Source organism: Dromiciops gliroides, chromosome 1, assembly GCF_019393635.1.
Source record: "Dromiciops gliroides isolate mDroGli1 chromosome 1, mDroGli1.pri, whole genome shotgun sequence".
Taxonomy (NCBI): Eukaryota; Metazoa; Chordata; class Mammalia; order Microbiotheria; family Microbiotheriidae; genus Dromiciops; species Dromiciops gliroides.
In genome coordinates this window covers 403327251-403352656 of record NC_057861.1, presented here as the reverse complement: position 1 = coordinate 403352656, position 25406 = coordinate 403327251, and the positions used below count along the sequence as shown (strand labels likewise).

General features: G+C 37.2%; 1 protein-coding gene across 1 annotated transcript in view; it reads left to right on the top strand.

Annotated features, from left to right (window-relative positions):
- Positions 1 to 16405, top strand: part of ITGA2 (integrin subunit alpha 2) — a 136249-nt gene extending 119844 nt beyond the window's left edge. Inside the window, 3 exon segments of the mRNA XM_043979895.1 lie at positions 5892 to 5981; positions 12983 to 13099; positions 15308 to 16405. Coding sequence (XP_043835830.1) covers positions 5892 to 5981; positions 12983 to 13099; positions 15308 to 15388 — 288 coding nt within the window. The 3' untranslated portion in view covers positions 15389 to 16405.
- Positions 16406 to 25406: the final 9001 nt, after the last annotated feature.

Here is a 25406-nt window from a genome sequence, read left to right as displayed (position 1 = left end):
TTAGAGTCCAGAATGTGCTGATTTTCCATCTCTATAGAATGAAAAATTCAATGGTTAAAGGGATATGGGAGACCCTGTACACCTTGCCCACCTTTTGAATAGGATTACCATGTAGTGGAAGGGTTAAATTCCACTAAAAACTAGTCTACATTTAATTAATCCATGACTACATAGGCTCTTTTTCCCGAAAAAATTTCTTTTTTATTGTGAATGTAGGAGAGGTAGCTTGGTGTACTTAACAGAGAGCCAGACTCCAAGCCAAGATGGGTTCAGACACCACCACTGACACACATTGCCTGGGCAACACCTGGGCGAATCACTGAAGCATCCCAATGCTCTAGACAGCTTTCTAAGAGCATAAGTTGTAAAGAAGGAAGGTACTGACTTGGATTAGTACAGGGAGTTTCCTTACTAAGCTTCTGTATATTAATTACATTAAGTCCCTATTCCTTTTATGAACTTAATTATGAGTAAACACTGAGTTTTCAATATGCCAAGAACAAAAAGGAAGATTGCATATGAAATGGTGAGCTTTGGTCATGTGGTTTGTTTATAAAAGGCTGCATGGACTTTCACCGAAAGTCACCCCCAAATCAATAATCTTAGAGTGTGAGGTGAACTTGGGAAAAAGGAAAGAATGTTTTAGGCTCATGAGTTCATGTAGAAGAAATGGAGGCAAAGAGAAGGATGCAGTAAAAGTAACAGGGTTTTGTGAAGGGAAAGAGGAAGAGGAAGAGGAAGAGGACAGGAGTACAGATAAAAGATTCAGATGTGGTTTAGAAGATGAGGGGGCCTCACAGTAGCAAACTAGGAAGAAAGCACTTGAATAGTTCTTTACCAAATTCATTCTATGTGGATAGCCAAACCAGACAGTTGTGTTGGAAAATGCAGTTTGGGCTTAGAATTATTAGATTTGCGTGACTGTATTAATGAAATTAACAAAATGTCTAGTTTCCATTTCATTTTGTGCTTTGTCTATAGCCAGAAAGTAATTAGTTAAGAGACACTGCCCCAAAGGAATTTAGAGAGGTTAGAATGAGGAGCCTTAGAGAAATCTAACCTCCTTACTAAGTCTAACCAAGGCCAAGAGAAGTTAGGTCCAAGTACACACAGTAGTTAAATAATCAAATTACCTGACTTACTGGGTGATGGTGAGAAAAAACTGCTTTGTAAGTAACAAGTTACAACAAGTAGGTACACTACAATTATTTTATTTTTTTTAGTGAAGCAATTGGGGTTAAGTGACTTGCCCAGGGTCACACAGCTAGTAAGTGTTAAGTGTCTGAGACTGGATTTGAACTCAGGTACTCCTGACTCCAGGGCCGGTGCTTTATCCACTGAGCCACCTAGCCGCCCCTGTACACTACAATTATTACTGAAGGTAATTCTATGGGGCATTGGTCTCTAATTGACCTCTAGTTGTAATCTTAGGTTACATTAGGTCTAGTGTCTGGAATAAGAGAAGTGACAGGCTCACTCTACTTGACCCTGGTCATGCCACCATCTTTAAAAAAGGCTATTGACAAGCTGGAACATGGCATGGTAATGCATTAAAGATGGTGAAGACATTCAGATGATGCCATATACTGAAAGGAACCGAGAATATTTAGTTTGAAGAAAACGTATGGGGAAGGGCGAGGGGAGGGGGGGGGCGGGGAGGAGATTGCATTTTTTTCCGAGTTTTTGAAAGGCTGATATATGGAAGATGGAGTCTGTTTTGCCTAGAAGGCAGGATTAGGAGCAATGGAAGTTACAGAGAGGCATATTTCAGCTCATTAGAAGAAAAACTTCCTAACAATGAATGCTACCCAAATGTGTAATAGATAGTGGAAGATAGAAGGGCTTGGCATGCTATGGTCCATGGGGTAAGGAAGAGTCAGACATGACTGAACAAATGAACAACAAACATGGAATGTACTGTTGTAGGAGGTATGGAGTTCCCCAAACCTGGAGGTCTTTAGGATGTTGTACAGGGAAATCCTTTTCATGGTCTCTCAGAATCCTAGAAGCCATTGAGTACAATCCTTCCTTTTTACATATGAGGAAACTGAGGCACAAAGAGGTTTAAGTGACTTGTCCAAGATCACATGGCTGGTAAATGTCTGAGGCAGTATTTGAATCCAAGTCTTCAGTTCTATTACACCATTCTGCCTCTTGAGAAGTTGGACTACGTAACCTCAGTAGTTTCTTCCATTGATTCTAACTCAAGGGATATTGTATATTTTTTAGTCCCCCCCCCAAATTCTATCTTCTTATTCTAAAACCAAAATAATATAAGAACCAAGGATATAATACAAATTGATTCCTTTAAACAAGAAGGTAATGGGAATTTTTATTAGAGTGGGACAAGCTATAAGCCAAAGTTTGGTTCAGTAGATAGAACACTGGGCCTGGAGTCAGGACCTGAGTTCAAATCTAGTCTCATACATGTACTAGCTGTGTAACCCTGAGCAAGGCACTTACCCTCTGTTTGCCCAGGAAGCAGGTAGGTGGCTCAGTGGATGGAGCATTGGGCCTGGTGTTATGAAGACCTGAATTCAAATCTTGCTTCAGACATTTACTAGTGACCCTTGGGCAAGTCACTTAACCTCTGTTTGCCTTAATCCACTAGAGAAGGAAATGATAAACCACTCCAGTATCTTTGCCAAGAAAACCCCATGAACACAGTATGGCCCATGTGGTCATGAAGGTTGGACATGACCAAACAAGACCTGACTATGGGAATAGATGCTATAAGGGACCTATTTGTAGACTTTATTTCAAAACATTTGCATTTAACTTTGACCTATAGGAGACAATGCCTTAACTAAATCAGTGTCTTTGTGCTATAAGTAGACATCACATATCATATCATATAGATCATTGTTTACACTTTCTACTTATAGAGTTGGTTGGCCCTGATCTAGGCAGCTATACTATGCTGATTAGTCAGTGAATAAGCCTGCTATCCTATTGCTGGGGCTGTTCATTTAATATACTAAAAAAAATTTAATCTTTGATTTTTTTCCAATTCATGTAAACTAAATTTTTTTTGATCTTCTAGTGCAGTGGTGTCAAACTCCAATAGAAATGGAGGTCACCACACCATGCATGGGGATCCTTGCAGGCTGCATTTTACCTTAGAAAACCTTTTTTTTTTTTTTTAAAGTCTGCAAAGACAGCATTGACTTTGCTTATTTTTGCAAATGAAATCATCACATGATTCTAGAGCTCTTCCCTAACACCATTTAATGCTTCTCATACTAAATGAGTAAATAATCATAAGAATAATAGTATAGTGCATAGGGTTAATGCATGATGCAATCCTCTTTCTCAGTGTTACCAAGATTAATTAGAGAACAGGCTTGATGTAGCCAGTGAGAAGGAAATAAATTGCTCACTTTTTGGAAGTGCATTCGCTGTTTCTGGCCACTAGAGACTGTTTAGTAGATTACCTCATTTGGTATATCAGATGGTGCCCTAGTAACCAGAAAAAAAAGTGAGTCCTAATTGCCAAAGAGAGCAAATGCACCTCCCCAAAATGAGCAATTTATTCTCTTTCATGGCTGGATTCTATAAAGGGAAAAAGTAAAATGTTCCAGTACATGCAAATGGTGCTTTGTTCGCAAATGGTTTTTCTTCCTTCAAAAGTCTCCCCTCTTCCTTTCTAAAAGTTATTTTAGAAGAGGTGCTTGTCAGGAATGCATTATAAAAAATAAAATCATACCCTTTTACTCCTTCCCTGAATACCCTACCATCACCACCTCGAACCATGTTAGAACCAAAAGGTTCATGATGTGTTCTGCTTAGGAAAATTGATATTATTAGAAATAATATAACAGTATTGAGGACTGAGATATATATCATCATGTCTATTATTGACCTGCCTGATTTTTCTCAGGTTTGTTTTTAAACAAGAGAGCTCATTTGTCCTCCTAGGGGATGTACCTAGGATATCACAGGTTCTAAGAATTTTCAAATATGATGCCTTGAATTTCCGTTGATTCCCTTGGCCATAAATGACACAGGCAGTGGTCATCTAGAAAGGATTGAGAGATCTTGGGCAAAAATATAAAGATTTGGGGGCCATAAATGTTGTTTTCATTGCCACTGACAATCAAAGACTAGGACTTAAGAAAAGAGAGACAGATCTGGAAGATAAACAGCTTTTTGACAAGCTAATGATTTGGAGGAAAATGGGTTGAATTTCTGAACCATAGCCTAAGAGTAGAAAAGATGGACTCTTGACGAGGGATGAAGTACATCTAACTTGTATGGATGTGTTTACTTAGAATCTTTCAAGTATAATCTAACCCAGTACCATGCAACAACTATTTATTGAGCACCTACAATTTATGAGGAACTATCCTAGGTAATGAAGATGCAAAGACAAAATGAAAATGTAGGCTCTGCCCTCAAGAAGCTTATATTCAACTGGGTTTTAAACTGAGAAAGTCTCAAATCAAATGGTTTTAACTGAAAAGGAAGAAGATGTGGAAAAAATGCCCATGAGACTCTGGCAAGGCAGATAGGAAAAAGAGCTACAGAATGAAAGATTATCAGTAGGGATGCTCAGAAATTCACAGGAAATGAAATCCAAGAATGGAAACAGCAATAAAACCCAGGACCTCACGTCTTCATAGATAAATATACAGAATACAAGTAACAAACAAGGTGAGTCATAGATCCCAATGCAAGAAGATTTAGGAAGAGAACACTTGCCAAGAATTAGAGAAGTCCCAACGGATGATGGGCTATGTTAGAAGGTATACATTCTCACTAAGGGTATTTAAGGAAAGACTTTACCATCACCTGTCAGGGGTAGAACAGATTCTTTATATTCATTCATACTATTTTGCTTTTAGTTCCCTTCCAGGCTCCAAGACTCTGGGAGATTATATAAGCAATTCAAAAACAAATGAAAGTTATTTTTAAAAAAATTTGTTTGATTTCTTTTTCAAAACTTCAAAGACTCCTGATTCTATAGGGTTCAGACCCTTCAACTTACATGAGTACAACCTTATTTCAAATAGGTACATTATTTCATGAGTTAATGTGGCCAAAATACAAAATTACCACTTGGTGTCTAATCTTCAACATCTACAGGACATTAGAACTCAAAGGGATCATAATGATTACCCTTTATTTATAAAGAAGGGGAGGGACAGCTAGGTGGTACAGTGGATAAAGCACCAGTCCTGGATTCAGGAGTACCTGAGTTCAAATCCGACCTCAGACATTTGATACTTCCTAGCTGTGTGACCCTGGGCAAGTCACTTCACCCTCATTGCCCCTCAAAAAAAATGACTATAAAGAAGAGGAACAGAGGCCCAGAAAAACAAACAAATTTTTCAAAGCCACATAGCTAGTAAGTGGCAGAACTGGCAGTAGATGTTAGGTCTTCTGATTCCTTCTCCTTGACTTTTGCAAATTCAGCTAGGTTGTCCTTGGACAGTATCCTTACCACCTTGGTGTAGGGGCTGCTAAAACTTGTGCATCTTGGGGTACAGCTTCAAGAACTCAGGGTCACCGTTGCATCATGATGAGGCATTAGAGTGAGGCTTTGATGGAAGACTACTTTCTATCACAAGAAAAAATTATTTTTTCATTATGCTAAGTTTATGAACAATCTTGAATCCCCAAAATATCAGGAAGTTTTTGATCAGTTTTTGCTTCTATAATTTCCCAAAGGAGAAAGTGTTGATGCTAAATTCTGCCAAGCTCCTTTGATGATAATAACTGATATTCTATTTTAGTTGAGATTTCACCTGAACATTACTAACTCTACCTATGAAATGGGGATAAAAATGCATTATTGTTTTGAAGGACAAATGAGATCATGCATTTGCAAGGACCTATAATGTATTAACAATAAATGTAAGTTATTATTATAATTTGTATTTATATTACAGTCACCTTTCCAGACAATTCAGCTGGTAGCAACTGCAAAAGTGGACACATTTGACCCACAAATATATATAATTGAAGAAAACACTGTGATGGTGAGTACATTAAATTTTCAACTGAAACAGATGTTATTTTAATGAATGATAGACTGGTTCCTTTCCAGTATTTAAAAGGAAATATGGATTCTTGCTATGGAGAAGGTTAGAGTACTTTAAAGAAATTGTATAGTTGTGAAGCACATTATGTCAGGATGCATTAGTATATATTATTATTTTGGTTATTGTCAGTATCATTACTTATTAAGTGTTGAAATATAGTACATTGTATACAATATGATTAATCTCTTTTTCCACATAGCAGTCAAACATATGGAAAAACACTTGCAGCAACAGGGGAAAGAGTAGAAGATAATGGAAGCAAATACTCAGACTGTCTACAGCCCTCATCTCATCTTATGTATCATTTCCATGCCTAATATTATATCTCTGAGCTTTCCTTTCACTGTACGGTCACACAAAAGGTTACTAGTTCTTAGGTCACACTTAGTTTAAACCTTGTCATTATATAACCAATATATTGTAAGGTACTTTCCCCTTACCCAAAGAAGTGTTTTAAGCACCCTTAGTAATTGAAGCATTTTAGAGTGATTTATTATTGATAGTATTTGGGGGGGGGTTGGTTGTGGTTTTTTTCGGGGCAATCAAGGTTAAGTGACTTGCCCAGGGTCAGTCACATAGCTAGAAGTGTCATGTCCTCTTGAATGCAGGGCCAGTGCTCCATCCACTGCCACGTAGCTGGCCCCAATATTATTTGTTTTAAGGAGGAATGTAGCAATGTGCTTTGAAATATCCATTTACAAGATTTTTATTCAGGAAAAAACAAAAATAATACTTCTGAAAAAAAGCTTCTTTATAGAGATATGCTATTAATGGGGGAAAAGGCATTTTGTCTCAGAATCTGGCATTTATCATTCCCTAATCCTGGAACTAAATTGAATAAGATGGCATATTTAAAAAAACCCCACTCTACCAAGCTAATCTGCCAACACTATGCATTGTGCATTTTCTTCTGGGCCTTTTGTCACTGTCTGGGAGATAACACTACACATGGTCACCCAGAGGTCAGCTTAGCTAAAATCATGTCAGTCAGCTGCCTCAGGGTCTATTCAGAATTGGAAAACCCAAGGCACCCACAGATACAGAGATATTAGGAGTGACCTAAAATAGATTGTGTAGCAATGTTACCACTACCTTTGCCTAAATGGAAAAATGGTTCTTTGTGTAGCTTCAGATGGAGGTACCCCATCTGCTTCTGGCTTAGCATCCTCACAAAAATACTAGCTCCTGCCTACAGGGCCTGAGACTTGGAAAATCAGAAATATAGCCAAGAGAAAATGTGGATGTGGCATTCAATTAAGTATTTATGGACCTAGCCTGAACAAATGATTTGTTACAGATTTTTAAAATTGTAGGGGAATTTGGATTCAACACTTACTCTGTGAGCAATTTACTTGTTATAGGCACAGCATTATGGGGCATACAACAATGAAAAAGACATAGATCCTATCCTTAAATAAGTTATGGTCTGGTATGAGAAGAGGACATGTGTTTGAGAAAATAAAATAAAATGAAATAGAAGGCAGAATATTTAAGTTCTGTAAGAGAGACACAAGCAAAGTACCAGGAGAACATAGAGGAAGGGAGAGAACTTTTGGTTGGTCAGGATGTGGGAAGAACTGAAGTTTCTGAAAGTGCTTCTAGAAAGAGTATCATTTGAGCTAGACATTGAAAGGTGATGCAGGTCACAGCATAAACAAAAACACAGAGAAATGGGCTCTGTGTATAAAAAACAAGCATAATGCTTGGAAGATGGCCTTCATGTTAGCTTGTCCTAACTGTATGGCAGAGATGAACACAGGTTCAAATCCGAACTCAGACACTTGACACTTGCTGGCTATGTGACACTGGGCAGGTCGCTTGGCCCTCGTTGCCCCACCAGGAAGGAAAGAGAAAAACAGAAACAAAAACAAAAACAAAACAAAAGAATATGTTGTTGTTGATTCATGTCAGTTGTGTCTGACTCTTGTAACCCCATCGGGTATTTTCTTGGCAAAGATACTTCAGTGGTTTGCCATTTCTTTCTCCAGCTCATTTGAAAAATGACAAAACTTGGGCAAAAAGGGTTAAATGGCTTGCCAAGGGTCATACAGCTAGTATCTGATGTCAATTTGAACTCAGGAAGATGTCTTCCTAACTCCAGGCCCAACACTGTATCATATATGGACAATTTGAGAATCTGTTTTGCTTAACTAGGGATATTTGTTACATGGGTTTTTTTCTTTCTTTCCTTTTTGTTTAATTTGGAACTGGCAATGGGAGGGAGTGGGATTCTAGGGGATAGGGTAGCCAATCAAAGAAAAAGAAAAAGTCATTAATGCTTTAAAAAAAAAATCCCATCAAAGAAAGACTAGAAAGAATCACAAACAAGAAAGAGAACTTTGAAACTTAAATATTGAATTTATTAAAAGTAAAAGCAAGCTATGCATAATAGAGATTCATGGTTTCATTTATAATCTTCTTTTTCTCTCCTATTCTGTACATGAAAATGCTCACTTTATTTGGGGTATCCTAAATTTAGAATTAAAATGTAAATTTAAAAAATAAATATGGATGTGGAAAAAAATTTAAATGTAGATGTTAGAGGAGGGGTGTGGTGAATTCCAGAGGGAACAGCTTGAGGAAAGACATGAGGGCAGGAAATCTGAAATATAAGCAGGATGATGAATATTTCAGTTTGAGGGAAAGATAGAAGCCATGTTCTTTCTTTTACCCCCTTTATTTATTTATTTTTTTGTGAGGCAATTGGGGTTAAATGACTTGCCCAGGATCACACAGCTAGTAAGTGTCAAGTGTCTGAGGCCGGATTTGAACTCAGGCTGTCCAGAATCCAGGGCTGGTGCCATTGCACCACCTAGCTGCCCCCTCCCCGCCCCCCCACCACCACAGCATCACATTCAAACTAAGTAAACTAATCTTAACATCTCTAGTCAAAATAACAATGATGCAGCAGTGGTGTGGAGAAAAGATGTATGTGGACAGAGTCAGTGGCTGTGGGCAGTGCTGCTAGGAGTCAGACCCCATAGCAGTCAGTCTGCTATCTGGTGAGGCTGCAGTTGGTCGGCCCCAGGTCTCAGAAGATAGAAGTTCATAGTATACTTTCTTATCAAGTCTTGGGTCATGATGGTTGTGGCTTTTCCACTTTGCTTGGGCTTAGGCATGTTCTCCACTGCAGCATTGAACTATTTTGTGGTGATAAGGAGTGGCAATGGGGGCTCAGTGTGGTCTTCTTCTAAGGAGAACAATTTGCTTTTTGTTGATGTAATCAGTGTCCAAGATTGTTTGTGTCGATGATATATAAACCATATTTCAATGTGACTCTTAAGCGTTTAGTAAATAGTTTATGATAATACATGAATGTTGCAGCATTTGGTTAAAAACATCTGGTTATCATATCTACACAGTCTTGTTGCTTGCATACTTAGGGTCATGGAGTGCGTGTGCTCATTACAAATTCACACTGGATTCACGTATGTTAAGGGTATTCATTTAACAGTCAGACAGGGAGTTTAAACTTTGCTCAGTAGATAACAAGGAGATATCAAATGTGTATTTTTAAATCTGATAAATATCTGTAGTTTTTATATCACCTTCAGTTCCAGATAGATCCCTGGTCCTTCCCCTAGCCAGCAAGGCATCAGTGTAGTAAAGAACAAAGTGGAAAGCAAAGAAAAAGCAGCCCAGTTAAACTAACCAATACATAAACCAAGTCTCAGTGTTCCACACCCATAGATCCAGATCTCTGCCAAGAAGAGCGTGTTTTCTCATTCTTCTTTCAGACCAGGCTTTGTCATTGTGATTTGAGATCTGATTGTTGTGGGTTGTTTCCAATTACTTTGTTGTAGTTGGGTGTATTGTTTAGTTGGTTCTGCTTATTTCATTTTGTAGCAATCTCTATGTCTTCTCATGCTTCTATGTATTTTTTTCATGTTCATTATTTCATACAGCACAGTGATAATCACGTTATTATAGAATAGTTTGTTTACCACTCTCAAAACAATGGGCACCTTTTTGCTTCTAGTTCTTTGCTTCCCAAAAAAGTGGTGTTGTAAATAGTTTGGCAAGTATGGAAACTTTCTACCTATTTCTGATCTCCTTAGGGAATATGCCTAACATTGAGATCTCTGGGTCAAAGGAAATAGATTTTAGTCACATTATTTATGATACTTCCAAACTTCTTTCCAAAATGGTTGGATTGATTCACAGTTCCATTGAGAATACAGGGTGTCCCCAAAGTCTCAGTACTATTTAAGCTATTAATAGTTTAAACTGCACCAAGACTTTTGGGACGCCCTATATAGTAGTGTGTCTGTCTTTCTGCAGCCTCTCTTCCTGAAACTTGTATCATCTTTGCCAATCTTTGGGGTATAAGGTAAAACCTCAGGGCTATTTTTATTTGCACTTCTCCTATTACTACTGATTTGGAGCAATCTTTCAGATGGAAGGGGATGAAGAGATGAAATGGTAGCTAGATAAAGTAAGAAGGACAAGAGTGAGGTTTGCTTAGGAATGGAGTGACCAGAACATGTGGTAGGCAATTAGGAAGAAGTCAGTGGAAAAGAGATTGAAGATGTGTGAGTCTTTAAATATTTTTAAATCTGTTAAATAAAATTAATTCTCTCCACTCACAATTTCTCAGCAGCATCTTACATTTTTTCTTCCCTGCCTCAAAGAAACATATTCCTTCTACTTTCTGATTATAATCCTTCTACCAAAATCCTGGATCCCATTCCTTCTCTTGACCTCCCAGGTATCATTCTGAGAAGGTTTTGAGGATAGTGGGGGAATCACAGAATTAAAGATTTAGAGTGGAAGGAACTTTATTGGCCACCCAGCCCAACCTCATTTTTACAGGGAAGAAAAGAGAATTGATTTTTATTTAGCAACTTTTCAGGTATTTACATTAAAGGCTCCATTTTTGTTTTATGAAGAAATTAAATAACCATTAACCTCTTAACAAGAAACTCAGCCTACACACAAAACCACAAAAAGCTGTTTTCTGTTAACCATGTTGCTCAGTTTTAAGTACGGATATGAATAAGATAATGTCCGTGTCTTTTATTCTCCTTTTGGCTGTATTTTGTAGAAGAGAGGGTTGGAATTGATTTCATAATTTTTTTAAAACGAGAGTAAAGGACAAAATACAAAACCTTACCTGTTACAACTATTAGTCATTCCATGACAAATCTCACAAAGATTTCTTTAGCAAAATACCACTGCACACACTGGTCAAGTTCACCAGAGGAAGAGGACACTGGGAGCACTGAGCTATTAAATCTATGTAAATGTTCCAAATCCTAAAAAGTAAGCGGTCTTGAGTCAGAAAGCTGAGAGTAATTAATGTTTTGGAAATTCAGTATTTTACCACAATTCTCCTCTAAACAGAAGAGCTTTTGTTCATTTGCTTTGCTCCTCTCACCCCACACCCCCATTCATTTATTTGGTCATTCAGCAAACATATGAAGTCCCTGACATTTGCAGCATACTGTTTTAAGATCTGGGGCAAGACACAATGATAAATAAGGTGTGGTTTCTCCCCACAAGAGCCTTGCAATCAAGTAGTGTGTGCATATGTATGCATATATAGTATTTTAAAACTTCTGTGAGTTTCTTAATGCTCCTTCCACAGTGATGGACATATATTTCAGAAATTTGTTTCTCTCCTACAAAATAATCAATTAATTTGAAATTTTTAAGCAGTGGCATTTCTAATTATTTGTTATGCTTCTATCCATATAGATATTAGAGGAATAAGTTTAAAAAAACAAGAAAAAAAAACCTTGTGTCCTTTAGCAATGCTTTAAACAAATTTATACACCAAATATCTATAATTTCATTAGTGTCGGTATTTCCTTCACATATGTGACAATTAAAAAGTTCTGAGAGATATCTGTTTCTGGGTAATTTAATCATTTTCTTAATAATTCCAGCATCTTAATAAAAGGATGGCCATTTGTCTCTCTCTCTTAGACCAAATATCCCTAATTGTGTTTGGCTCACTGTTTATATGGCCTTCAAAGAGGATGTGTTCCTGAGGAGTGCCAATCAATGCTGATTGGTTAACATAATGGGAGATCAGCTTTATTAAAATAAGGGTCTTGGGCTATGTAACTTAGATCAGCAAAACCTTGATCAAAAAGACATCAATTTCCGTATCACTTATCTTGAAAGAAAGCAATATTTTTCCAGACCTGTCTGAGCAAACACAGTGAGCAGGAATTACACCCATTAACCCAAACTTAGAATTTCTTTTTCTGTCCTTTCAGATCTTGGCCTGGGTAAAAAAAAAATTGGGGGGGGGGTGCAATGAGGGTTGAGTGACTTGCCTAGCGACAGCTAGTAAGTGTCAAGTGTATAAGACTGTATTTGAACTCAGGTCCTCCTGAATCCAGGGCCGGTACTTTATCCACTGCACCACCTAGCTGCCCCTGGGTAAATATTTAAGAGAAATTTCCCATTCTGGTTGGTTTCTGGATGAGAAAGTAGAAAAGGGGAAAAACCTCGGTCCCAATTCAATAATTTGTTATTAAATATAAGAAAAAAATAATTAATTTCTCATAGTTGCTTTAGCCAGAAGTGTTCATCATCTTCTAATTATGAATATTCTGAAGTAAGCCAGGCAGGCATTTTGATGAAAGACAAATATGTGGTCTGTTATTGAATTTGTGCTTAAAGCCTTTCCAGCTTGATGTCCAACCCGCCAAAGCTTGTACTCTGATTCACACCCTTTGGGAGCCCAAAGCATGTCAAGTGAGTCACCAGAATGTCACATTATAGGATTTGTAAAGGAATATTCTTTAGAATTATACTCTGAAGGAGCCAACTGACTGCATTACCTGTTGGAACAAATCTTTTATTAATCTCTCTGGACCTCAGTTTCATCACCTGTAAAAGTGAGAACATTAGCTTAGGTTATCTCCATTATGTTATTTGCAGAATGTCTGATATTATATGACTCTAATTTTGATATGTATTTTCAGATTCCAGTTACAATAATGAAGCCTGATGAAAAAGCTGAAATACCAATAGGAGTTATCATTGGAAGTATAATTGCTGGGCTTCTCTTGCTGTTAGCCCTAACTACTATCTTGTGGAAGGTAAAACAATGAATTGCTAGCTCTGTGTATGTATGTATGTATGTATGTATGTATGTATGTATGCATGAGCATATGCACATATCCATGTATAGTGTATTTGTGTACATGTATGCATATGTATATGTCTGCACATGTGTGTGTTATGGAGGGGAATGACAATATCTATTCTTCTAATATCTGTCTTAAAACCTTTTTTTAAAACACTGAAGAAGATAAAAATTGCTAATTTAAGGTGTTATGTAGAGTATTTTTTTGTTGTTGCTCATTAGTTACAATTGTGTCTAACTCTTTATGACCCCATCTGGGGTTTTCTTGGCAAAGATACTGGAGTGGTTTGCCATTTCCTTCTCCAGCTCATTTGAGAGATGAGGAAACTGAGGCAAAGAGGGTTAAGTGACTTGCCCAGGGTCACACTAGTAAGCAACTGAGGCCAGAAAGGTATCTACTCAGGTATTACAAATATAAGTAATTGGCATGGATTGGCCATTAGCTAGGAAGTGAACATTTAGAAGTTATATCAACACTTGGGCAGTTACAACCCATTTGTCATAGGTGTTGATAATATAAGGTTTGTTCTCTTAATTTCCACTCTCCTTCCAAATAGTTATATCCAAGAAGCTGTTCTCTCCACTTCCCTTCTTGTTCCCTCTGTTAGACCAGGTATCAGGACTGATGAGCATCTAGCAGCTGAAGACAAGTAAAATTTGTACAAAGATAGCTCCTATGAAAATGACTTGTAATATGAATACTTAACTACTACCTGGGAGATGCATTATGATCTAGATTCACCATCCTTCAGGCTGTGAGATTTGGTGCTATTTTTCCCCAAAAAGTTTTTTTATTTCATTTTGTTTTGTTTTTTCTAACTAAATCTAACATTTAAAGTTAAAAACTCATCTGATCCCTCCTGAGGGAAAAAGATCATAGTTCTAGAGTTGGAATGGAAATAAAAGGTCATCTAGTCCAATCTCCTGATTATACAGATTAGCAAACTGAGAACTACCCATTGAGGTTAAATGACTTGGCCAAGGTTATGCAGGTAGGAAGTAGCAGAGCTGGGATTTGAACTCATGTAATATGAATCAAATGTAGCATTCTTTCCATTGCCTTGCTCTGCTTCTCATATGAAGATCTAGAACTCCCCACCACCACCACGTTTTTCAGGTCTTTTTAAAACTAATTTGGTATTGATCCTTTTATCAATCCCCCATAGTTCTCAAGGGCCTTATATTTGTCTTCATGTTTTGTTACATCATCTAATAAATAACTGGTCATTGGCATACTGCTGAAACTGACTTTAGGTACAAGGACAAGGATGGCTTGGATAATTCATTTCTCTAGACCTCATTTTCCTTCCTATGTAAAAGGACAGTGCTGAAATAGATGATTTCTAAAGCCCCCTTCAACTCTAATTCTACATATAAAGGCAAATATAAAGAAATGAGTTTAATTGAAAAAAACCCCAAACCAACTAGCTTATCTGCAAGTTGGCAGATACTTCCTAATCAAGTTCAGAGTTAGAATTCAAAAAGCACTTAGCTAATAAAAAGAAAACTCATTAAGCCCTAAGACATTGATTTAAAAGTAATTAATAATACCCAAATTCAGTGATTAAAATTTTCAACCAAAATAAAGTTTTCATGGAGTTTTGGAAAGGGTCACTCCAGATCACAACTCCCTTATATGACCAGCACTCTTTGGATATATGTAGTTTCTACCTATTACAATATAAACTACTCGAGGGCAGGGATGGTTTCACTTTTTTACTTGCATTTTCAGAGCTTATCATGGTGCCTAGCAAATAGTAAATGCTTGCTTAATAAATGCATTCTCATTCATTCTCTGTTCATCTTCCCCTCTCATACTCTTCCTTTCCTTCCAAACTCAGCTCAGATGCTATTTCCTCTATAAAGCTTTCCTCAATGCCCCTAGCTGTTACTGTACTCTCCCTAACCAGTACATGGAAGATCTGGTCCCCAGTCAATCACAATTAAGCTCCTGGAAGGCAGCAAGTTTTGTTTTTATCTTAGGATTCCCAGGGATGAGGAATGAGGAAAGTACCTTGCACAAATTAGGCATTTAATGAGGGTTTGTCAAATTGAATTGACTGAATTGGGGTTCGGGTGGTAAAGTGATAAAAAAGAAACATATACTCATTCCAAAGATATGTTGTTAACATCTGAATACTGTTTTTGTTTGTTTTTGCAGCTTGGTTTTTTCAAGAGGAAATATGAGAAAATGGCCAAAAATCCAGATGAGATTGATGAGACTACAGACCTAAACAGCTGAAGCCTTCCAGCACAGTTGTAACTGGAAATCCTTTGAATGACTGTTTTCAAATGTCAAAAACTCTTTTTTGGGGGCAGCTAGGTGGTGCAGTGGATAGAGCACCGGCCCTGGAGTCAGGAGGACCTGAATTCAAATGTGGCCTCAGACACAACATTTACTAGCTGTGTGACCTTAGGCAAGTCACTTAACCCCAATTGCCTCACTAAAAAAAACAAAACAAAACAAAACAAAACCCTCTTTTTTTATAAGTTTTCCGGTGAAGTAACTTTACCAAATTTTAAGAGAAGCTGCTGGCCAGTTTGGGAATAGAAAATTCCTTTTGTGTGTATGGGGAAACTTGCTACTTTGAAAGTTAGGGTTTTTATATATAAGAAAATAAGATAGTTTTTAAACTGGCTGGGCCAGAGTTTATATTGACAGAATACATTGTGCCAGAAATTTTAAGTATTTCCTAGCCCACAAGTTACTAACACAAAATGCAGCCGTATTTTCAGAAGTTTACTGGAAAATAAAGTGTCCTGAAGTTATTGCTTGCCTTCTTTGTAGAAGGGAAGATAGAAGAGCTTTTAACATCAGGACAGTTATTCTGTATCTCTTCAATCTGAACAAATATGCAAATGAGATGAGACATAGCTATCTATAGCCAAAGGCTTTCTGAGTGGCACAGCTAGGGAATTGTGAAGATGAAGTTCTTCCTGGATACCATGGGAACTGTGCAAAAGAAGAATAGTTCTGGAGTTGGAGAAAACTTGGATTCAAAGCCCTTCTATGTATGATGTTTACTACTGGTGTGACTGATTAAATCATGAACCCCCCTGAGCCTCCATTTCCTAAGCTGTCAAATAAGAGAGCTGGTCTGCATCCCAGCTTCTTAAACTGTGGGTCGTGACCCTATATGGGGTGGCATAACCGAATGTGGGCGTTGTGAAAAATTTGGCAGTAAATGTGAGTTGTGTCCCAATGTTATATACCTATATAACCAGAGTTGCATAAAAATTTCTCAGGCGAAAAGGAGTTACGAATGGAAAAAGTTTAAGAAGGCCTGGTCTAGATGACCTCTAAGGTCCCTTCCAACTCTAACTCCATGATCTTTACTATCAGAACTCCTTTCCTTCATCCCCATGACCCCTCTCCCTTGTTCGAGCTTCAGATATTATTGCTTTTAAGGGACTATCTAGCTATCACAGTTAAGAAATTAGGCTGCTTCAAAAAAAAAAAAAAAAGGCTGCAGAACAGCTCTCCTAAGCAGCTCCTGCTTTCACATGGCCTTTTCCCTTCCAACCTTTCTGAATTAAGATTTCCTAAAAGCTCCAAGTTTGTTGTAGTTTTTGTCCTACCTGTCCTGCCCCCATGATGATTGCTATTGCAGTTGCCATGGTGACTAGAGTATGGGGCCTAAGAGTATTGTTGGCTTTGCATGTGTGAACTGTTGTCATTCAGAAAACACATAGATCATCTGAAACCTTTCCAGTTCAGAGTTAGCTCCTCCATAAAAATCCAAGTTAGCTCACCTATAAAATCAAGGTGTTGGGCTAAATGTCTTCTGAGGTCACTTTAAGTTCTAAAATGCTTTTCAGCATCAAATACAAAGCAACAACTAATCTGAGAGCTTAGATTTGGCTTTGGAATGTAGTTGAAGAAAAAGATTTAGGCACTTACCCATCAGAGATGTGCTCTAAGTGCCCTGCCCTTTTTAAATAACCAGAGTAGAGGAGTCAGCCAGACAGTGATGGATAACTGAACTTGGCAATCTAGGACAGATAATTTATTGTCCTATATTCTTGTTTATCTTGTGTTCCACCAAAATAACTCAGTAATCCATATAATTTCAATTTTATGTCATAAACAGTGGAACATTACTGTTGTTTGTTCTTCATTCTTGAAGAGGACCATGACATCAAGAGGTGATGTCATGACTTGCAGTGAACTGGATTTAAGTGAGGGAGGGAAGTGCAAAGTCACCAGGCTTGATCTCTGTGATTCTCAGAATCATTTGGGTCCAGTGGCAAGATATACATCAGGAGGACTGGAGACGGGCCCCAGATGTTTGAGGCAATCGGGGTTAAGTGACTTGCCCAGGGTCATACAGCTAGTAAGTGTCAAGTGTCCGAGGCCAGATTTGAACTCATGTCCTCCTGACTCCAGGGCCAGTGCTCTATCCACTTTACCACTTAGCTTCCCAACTTATGATTTAACTTAAGGCTTAAAGGAAGTATTGTAGACATGGGGGACAGTTAGTATAAGAAGGCACAAAATTAGGAAGTAGACTATCCTGGAAGACAGAACAACTGAGATAGGTATGCCAGGTATCCTTATTGCAGCTGATCAAATAATTCTAGCAGAAATTGTGTCACTAAATAATAAAAGCTTTAAATTTATTTAACATTTTGATATGTACAAAATGCTTTCCTCAAAACTGCCCCTATGAGGTAGGTAGTTCCAGTATGATTTCTGTCATACAGATAGGGAAAATTAAGGCTCATAATTACGTCAACTAGCAACTAAGCATCTGAGCTATGCTTTTTCTGCCATATATCTTGCTGCTTCTTAGAAGAAACCAGCATTAAATAGCCATTAATTTATACATACAGGCTACTGTATTTACAAGTCCTTTTGATGGGTGTAACATAGATTCTAACATGCAAATAAGCTCTGTTCAATTGTGCCTGGCAACTCTTCAACAAAAGCCACCTTAAGCTATACACCTACCCTGACATTAAGTGTGTAGCAAGCCTGGTTAAGCTTAGCCAATTCTGAGGCCGGATCATCTCTCACCACTATGTTTTTCTCTCAAGTAGCTGAGGTTACAACAGATTGTAAAACAAAACAAAAATGTAAAAAAACCCTACTAGTCCTGTTAATCATGTAGAGAACAGATCTTAGTATTATAATGCAGAAGTTAGAATTAGGTGTATATCCCATCCACTTTTAAGCATGAAATAGTCCTAGGTCTTTATAATGATATATGAGGGGCCTCTAGGTGACGCAGTAGATAAAGCACTGGCCCTGGATTCAGGAGGACAGAGTTCAAACCTGTCCTCAGACACTTGACACATACTAGCTGTGTGATCCTGGGCAAGTCACTTAACCCTCATTGCCCTGGGGGAGGGTAGGGAGAGAACTATCTATCTATAGGAAAAAAAAGTTTCCATTTTATAAATGGAATATAAGCTTCAGAGAATGGAGCTTATAAATAAAACCAGAAATTGTGGCTGCCTTGCTACAGCCTAACTGTGGATCTTGTGATGATTATCTAACTTTTATGGGCTAGGTCCCACATTATTGCTTCCCTTGATAAATAAGTGGACATTAAATTCAGATCTTTATCTCACTTTTTAGTTGTAAAATGAGGGAATACATTCTGTGATTCTCAAAACCTTTAACTGGCCAGAGAAAATTTTGCTAACCAGAGATTTAAAAAAAAAAATACTTTCAGGAACAAATAAAGTGAAACTTAAAAAAAAAAAGTTTTTCATCTGGTGTTGTAATAATGTTAAAGAAATAAATACTTCAAGTCTGTGTTAGGACAAAACAAGTTTCTTATGAAAAGTGGTTGTCCTAACACTGCTGTTATCAAACGAACATCTACTCTCATATATGGGAGTACTCGACCATAACAAAACCAAATTATGAATCCAATATAAATCAGGAGGTGATTATCCACTTTATATAACAACGCATCCCTGAAATCTTTTAATCTGAGTACCCCCAATTTTAAATCATTTAAAAATTATTTAATATGTACACAATTTATTCAGGAGAATAATCTAGATGAATTCCTACCTTGTCTAAATAATTCTGGGGGCCACTCAGTAATGTTTTGAAACACTAAGTTAACAAATTATATGTGTAGCATTAAATGACATAGTTGGAAGGTAAACACTGGGGCAAAATTAAAACATAAATATTTAAACTTCAAAGAATTAAAAGGTCTAATATATGGTATTGAAAATAATGAATTATCATTTCAAACATATTTATACTCTCTTGTTAGAAAGTGTAAGATTATACTAATAAATTAGTATTGTACATATATAAATATATATTTTAATGTAATAGTTAGCATTGCTAGACACTTCCTTTGCTTAAATCTTTGGGATGTGATTTGTTTGCTAGATGTTTGGTTCCAGAAAGCTGTACTGGCTACTTTCCATTTATTGCATCAGAATTTCCCTCCCACTTCCACCTCTCCAACGTTCTGTGGGCACATTTTGTCATTGCAAAAACAGGAAAGCACAATATACAAAAATGAATGTAAGCACAATGTTTGTACATAAAGTCATACAACCAACGTTCTTCTTGTTGCTGAGCTGAAATCACATTGGATTTCAACAGTCAAGAATTTTAGTTGTTTCTTATTGATGTAAAGAATGTATGAAAATCAGAATTATTCACCTGTAGATCATTGTAGCCACCCTGCTACATTATACTGTATATGTGTTATTAAAAATGTTTTCAAAAATCTGTATCCAAATATGTTTTTAATATTATAATACAGCTTAAATACATGATACTCTATTGCTAATGTAGATTTTGTAAATAGGAAGGAAATCCCATCAAAAGGCAACTGTTATAAGTTTTTAGTTACAGAATATAAGAAGTGCCATCCTAGGTCCTAGCCAGGGTACTTATTGCCTCTATTATTTTTCTGATCATCCCAAAGGCTGTTGTCTTCTGTGATAGTTCACTCAGAGTTTAGGGATACCATGGTGGCACAGTGGATGAGTGCCGAGCCTGAAATCACAAGACCTGGGTTTAAATCCAGCCATTTACTAGTTTTGTGACCCAGGATAAGTCACTTAAACATGTTTGCCTCGGTTTCCTCAACTGTAAAAAGAGGATAATGATAGCATCTACCTCTCAGGGTTGTTGTGAGGATCAAAGGAGATAATTGTAAAAAGCACTTGGCACTATATAAATGTTAGCTATTGCTTATTATCATTATTATACTACTATTACTACTGAAAAAAGCATGACAATTTTTGCCCAGTGAGTCAACTCACATCAGTGATGCCACTGATTAAGGAATGGCTCTACACAAAATTGTGGTATATAAATAAAATGGACCTTAGATTTAAATAACTGATATATGTGGCACAATTAGGTTGTCATTGCTTTCCCTCATAGCCCTGTCAGGTAGGTAGTATAAGTGATATTATCTCCATTTTGCATGGAAATGGAAACTGAAGCAACTAAAAGGTTAAATATGTGTACAAGACCACATGCTGTTTTGTTTCTGGGGCTGAGTTGAAATCGTTATCCTGCAAAGTCTCATTGACTTCATAAGGCCTTTTCTTCATCTTCAAAGGTGCACGTCTTTTTATGGGGCCATCCTAACTTAAAAGAAAAATGTTTGTTAACTTTTTTTTTTTTTGGTGTTCTTTCATTAAAAAAAAAAAAAGGTGCTTTCATCTGTAGAGCTGTGGCCACACCGCCCCCTGCTGGACAAATTTCTTAATTACATGACTACATTATAACAATGGCATCTGTTTGGAGTGAAAACCATGAAGCTTAATTTATGCTGTGTGTTACTGAAATTACTCAGGCAGGGACTAGCCTGGGTTTCCTAAAATATTACTAAATTATAAAATAATAGCTATTGCACCAGTTTTGGCAGTAAGCATTTATTATTAATTAATATCACATATTACTAAAGTATTGACTGTGTCTCCCTGATTTCCCCACTAGTCACAGGCTTACAGGCCCAAACAATTACATAACCAGCATATTGAGCCAAGAGAGTGAGGAGAGGGTGTGTGGTGACTAAAAGAGAGTCCAGGGATGAAAAGAGAGCCAAGAGCCTGACCCCGGTGTGCCCAGGGATTTTATCCTCTTTTTGGTAGAGGTGGGTCACCATACATTGAGCTAAGCTAATTGGTTAGCATCATTCAGCTCCATTGATTGACATGGTTTGAGGAGTAGTCTAGAGATCAAATTCCAGCCATCTTAGGTGTGCTTCTTCCCCTAGCTAATCAGAAGAATCAATCTGCATTTCTTTTGTTAAGGTGCCCAGGCAGGTTTCTGGTGCCAGGGGGAGAAAGTAGCTAAAACAGTCTGGTTTCTCCTAGAAATCCACTAGTAATACTTATTTTCTCCTCTGGGTACTTCATGACCATGTCTCAGAATGGGATCGGGGAAAAAAATGGCCTCAAAAATGGAAAACAGATATACATCCAGGAAAGTTTCTGTTTCCACTACTTCCGGTGAAATTTTGTTACAGAGGGTCCGAGAGTCTTGTAACAAAAATGTACTAGCAAAACTATAAAAGCTATAAGACTTTCCAGAAACTTGAGCTCTATGAAGCAGAACTAGCTTGGAAACCCCCAAGAGTTAAGAAATGGGGGAGACATGACACCAAGTCATAGAAGGGGATATGAAGTTTCTTGCTTCCCTGGGAATTAACCAAATTTCCTACTTTAAACATGGAGCTAGTGATGGCAATTCATATACTATTGGGCCTTGGGGGTAGGGTTCATACGTGGAGAAGGTATAATCTATCTCCTGCAAGAAGAATCTTATCTTCAGAGTTCTGAAGCTTTTTACTGTTATTTTCACTTCATATTAATTACAGCCATTTATTAGTCCGCTTTCCCCCCACCTTGGTTCATGAAAGTTTTGCCAACATTCTTAATTTTTCAGTTAATATATTTTCTTTGGGGGGGGGGGCAATGAGGGGTTAAGTGACTTGCCCAGGTCCTCACACAAGACGTGTCAAGGTGTCTGAGGCCAAATTTGAACCCAGGTCCTCCTTAGTCCTGGCCAGTTCTTTATCCAATGTGCCACCAAGCTGCCCCCAGTGTAATGTATTTCTTACATTGTAACATCTCATGACATTTATATAACCTTTTGATAGTCAGTCCATAACCGACTGCATCAGTGATGGCACCCTCTTTGTTTCTAGATCTTGGCTACCACAAAAAGGTCTGCTACAAATACCACAGGGTAAAATGCTTGATGTTGGCTTCACTGGCTTAGAGGGTACATGGGTCTTATACTTTTGTAATAAAGCTCCATCCCCCCCCCCCCGAATAGTTGGATCAATTTGAAAACAGCACCAACATTGTATTTATTAAGTCTGTCCTCCCACAGCCTTGTCCAACAATCACCATTCTAGCTTGTTACTCTTTATGGATTTAATGGGTGTGTCTTAAACATGATTTTTAAAAAGTTATATTTGTGATTTGGAGCATGCTTTCATATGGCTATTGATACAGTATGGAAAAATTATTAGATTTGTAGTCAGAATTCTGGTTCAGATTCCACATCTGTTACTACCTGTGTGTCCTGAGGAAAATAATTTTCTTGGGGTCTATTTCCTAATTCATGAAACAAGAAAATCCAATTAGTTGATTTCTTGGGTCCTATTCCAGCCCCCAATTCTAAGAATCTAGTCATTCTGAATACATATTTTAGTAGGAACTTGGGTTTTCAGAGTTAGTGTCCTCTGTAGTTAGCCTGTAGATTCCGCAGACATTCAGGTCAAAAGTTTAGTGTCTTTTGTTGTTTTTATATTTAAAGAATATCTAAGTAACTTAGATTTGTGCTTCTCCTCCTCAAAATAAAAAGTACTAGGAACAGAAGGCAGCTGTGACAATGTCGCTGTCACAGTAACCTCTATTTCTCAACCACTCACAATGGGTGATAGCTGTGGTAGGTTCCACACAGTATTCCCAGGAGCTATACACTCCACCACTGATTCCAGAAGTTTCTTATTTAAATATTCATTTAATAACTCTCAGCATATGCTATATGCAAAGCATTCAGATTACCAAGATCAAATAAGGCAGGCCTTGTCTTTAAGGACCTTAGTGTTTTAGCAGGGCTAAAGTTAAACAGGTTAACTAAAGAACCTGTCACAAAGGACTGATAATCTCGATTTGTTCCAGATTGAGGCCAAGGACGCTTATTGATGACATTCTTCAGAAATATGGTGACTAAAGTAAAGGAGGATTGATGATGTCTGACTTTTTAGGGGTAACAAATGCCACCACTAAAATAATTAAAAAACATTTTAAACATTTCTAAATAAACAAGAACATTTCAAAAATTCCTTTGATTCTATTATAGTGTTCACGTTAAGGGCATATATCTGATCCTTCTACTACAATGCCTATTAGACATAGCATATTAGACATAGCAAACTATAATCTTGCAATTTTTTTCTTCTGGTACAGAAACCAAAAAGAAAACATCTTAATTTCCAAGTAACTTCCACAATTATTTCACTTTTCTTCCATTAAAAAGTCCTATTCCAATGCTAGGTTGTGGCATGGATATGTCTGAGTTCTCAAAGACTACTAAAGCACATTCCTTATTTTTTGCATAGATATCATTGCATAGGGGCAGTTATGTGGTGCAGTGGATAAAGCACTGGCCCTGGATTCAGGAGGACCTGAGTTCAAATCCGGATTCAGACACTTGACACTTAGCTGTGTGACCCTAGGCAAGTCACAACACCCATTGCCCTGCCAAAAAAATCCAAACAAAAAACAAATAATGAAAGAAAATACAAACAATATAAAATAATAATGATATCATTGCATAAAGAATCATAGCTGATGATGATGAGTGAGATGAGCAGAACCAGAACATTGTACACAGTATCATCAACATTGAGTGTTGACCTACTGTGATGGACTATATTCTTCTCACCATGCAATGGGTACAGAAGAGTTCCAGGGAACTCATGATAGAAGAGGATCTCCAAATCCAAGAAAAAAAAGAAGACTGTGGGGTATAGATGCTGATTGAACCATACTATTTCTTTTGTTTGGGTGCTGTTGTGTTTTTTTTCTATTTTGAGGTTTTGCATCACTGCTCTGATTTTTTTCTCTTGTAACAGGATTAATGCAGAAATAGGATTATGTTATTATGTGTATATATATATATTTGTATGTATATGTATATAGATATAGATATAACCTATATCAGATTACCTGCTGTCTAGGGGAGGGGGGGAGGGAGGAGAAAGATCTGAAATTGTAAAGCTTGTATAAACAAAGTTGAGAACTATCTTTACATGTAACGGAAAAAATAAAATACCTTATATGTAAAAAAAAAAAAAGAATCATAGCTGATCTGGTTTTCACTTAATATTGCCAAGGAAGATAGTGAAATTACTGCAAGGCATAATTAATTACAAAGCAATTTTCCTAGTAAAACTGGCTCTCAGTGACTAATCCAGACCTATCCATTCAGTATATGAAGTTCTATGTATTATACTTGGATTCACTCGACACATAAATTATTTTAACTTATATCTGCATAATATTAGCAAATTTAGAGTTGAGAATTTTAAAAAATCATTTGTCAGAGGATCTCTGATAGTTATCTTTCTAGTAGGATTGGGTCCAATTTAATATTTTGCTTTTATTGTTTTATTTCTGGACCACCCAAATAAAAAGAGTATTTTATATACAAAATAGAAGAGAAAAAAAAGATGGCGTAAGAAACCACAAATTGCTGCTTACTTTTCCTTCTATAATAAATTCTGTATGTAACTTTTAACACTGACCTCGTCTGTGTTCTGGCTTTTCTATAATTTTTTTAATGCTTCGATGACTCTTTTCTTTCTTACCTTACCCTTCTTCTCACAGCTCAACTCACCCCTCATTCCCATTGAGGGAAAAACAAACAAACACCAAAACAGTTGTAACAAGTCTGCAGTCAAGCAAAACAAATTCTCACAGTGGTTATGTACAAAAAAGAATGGCCCCTTCTGAACCTTGAATCTATCACCTCTCTTAGGAGGTGGGGCAGCATGATTGGTTTTCTGGAATCTTGGCTGAGCATTGCAGTATATTGTTCTTAAGCCTTTAGAACTGTTCACAGTTCCCAAGTCTTTCAAGTTGTTTTTCTTTATAATGCTGTTATTAATCACTTTCTAGTTCTGCTCACTTTTAGTTCGTCATGTCCATACAAGTCTTCAATGACCCAATTTTGCATGACAGGCATCAACACAAGTAACATAATAAATCAGTACATTTTCTTGATTTTATAACTACTGACTAAAATTCAT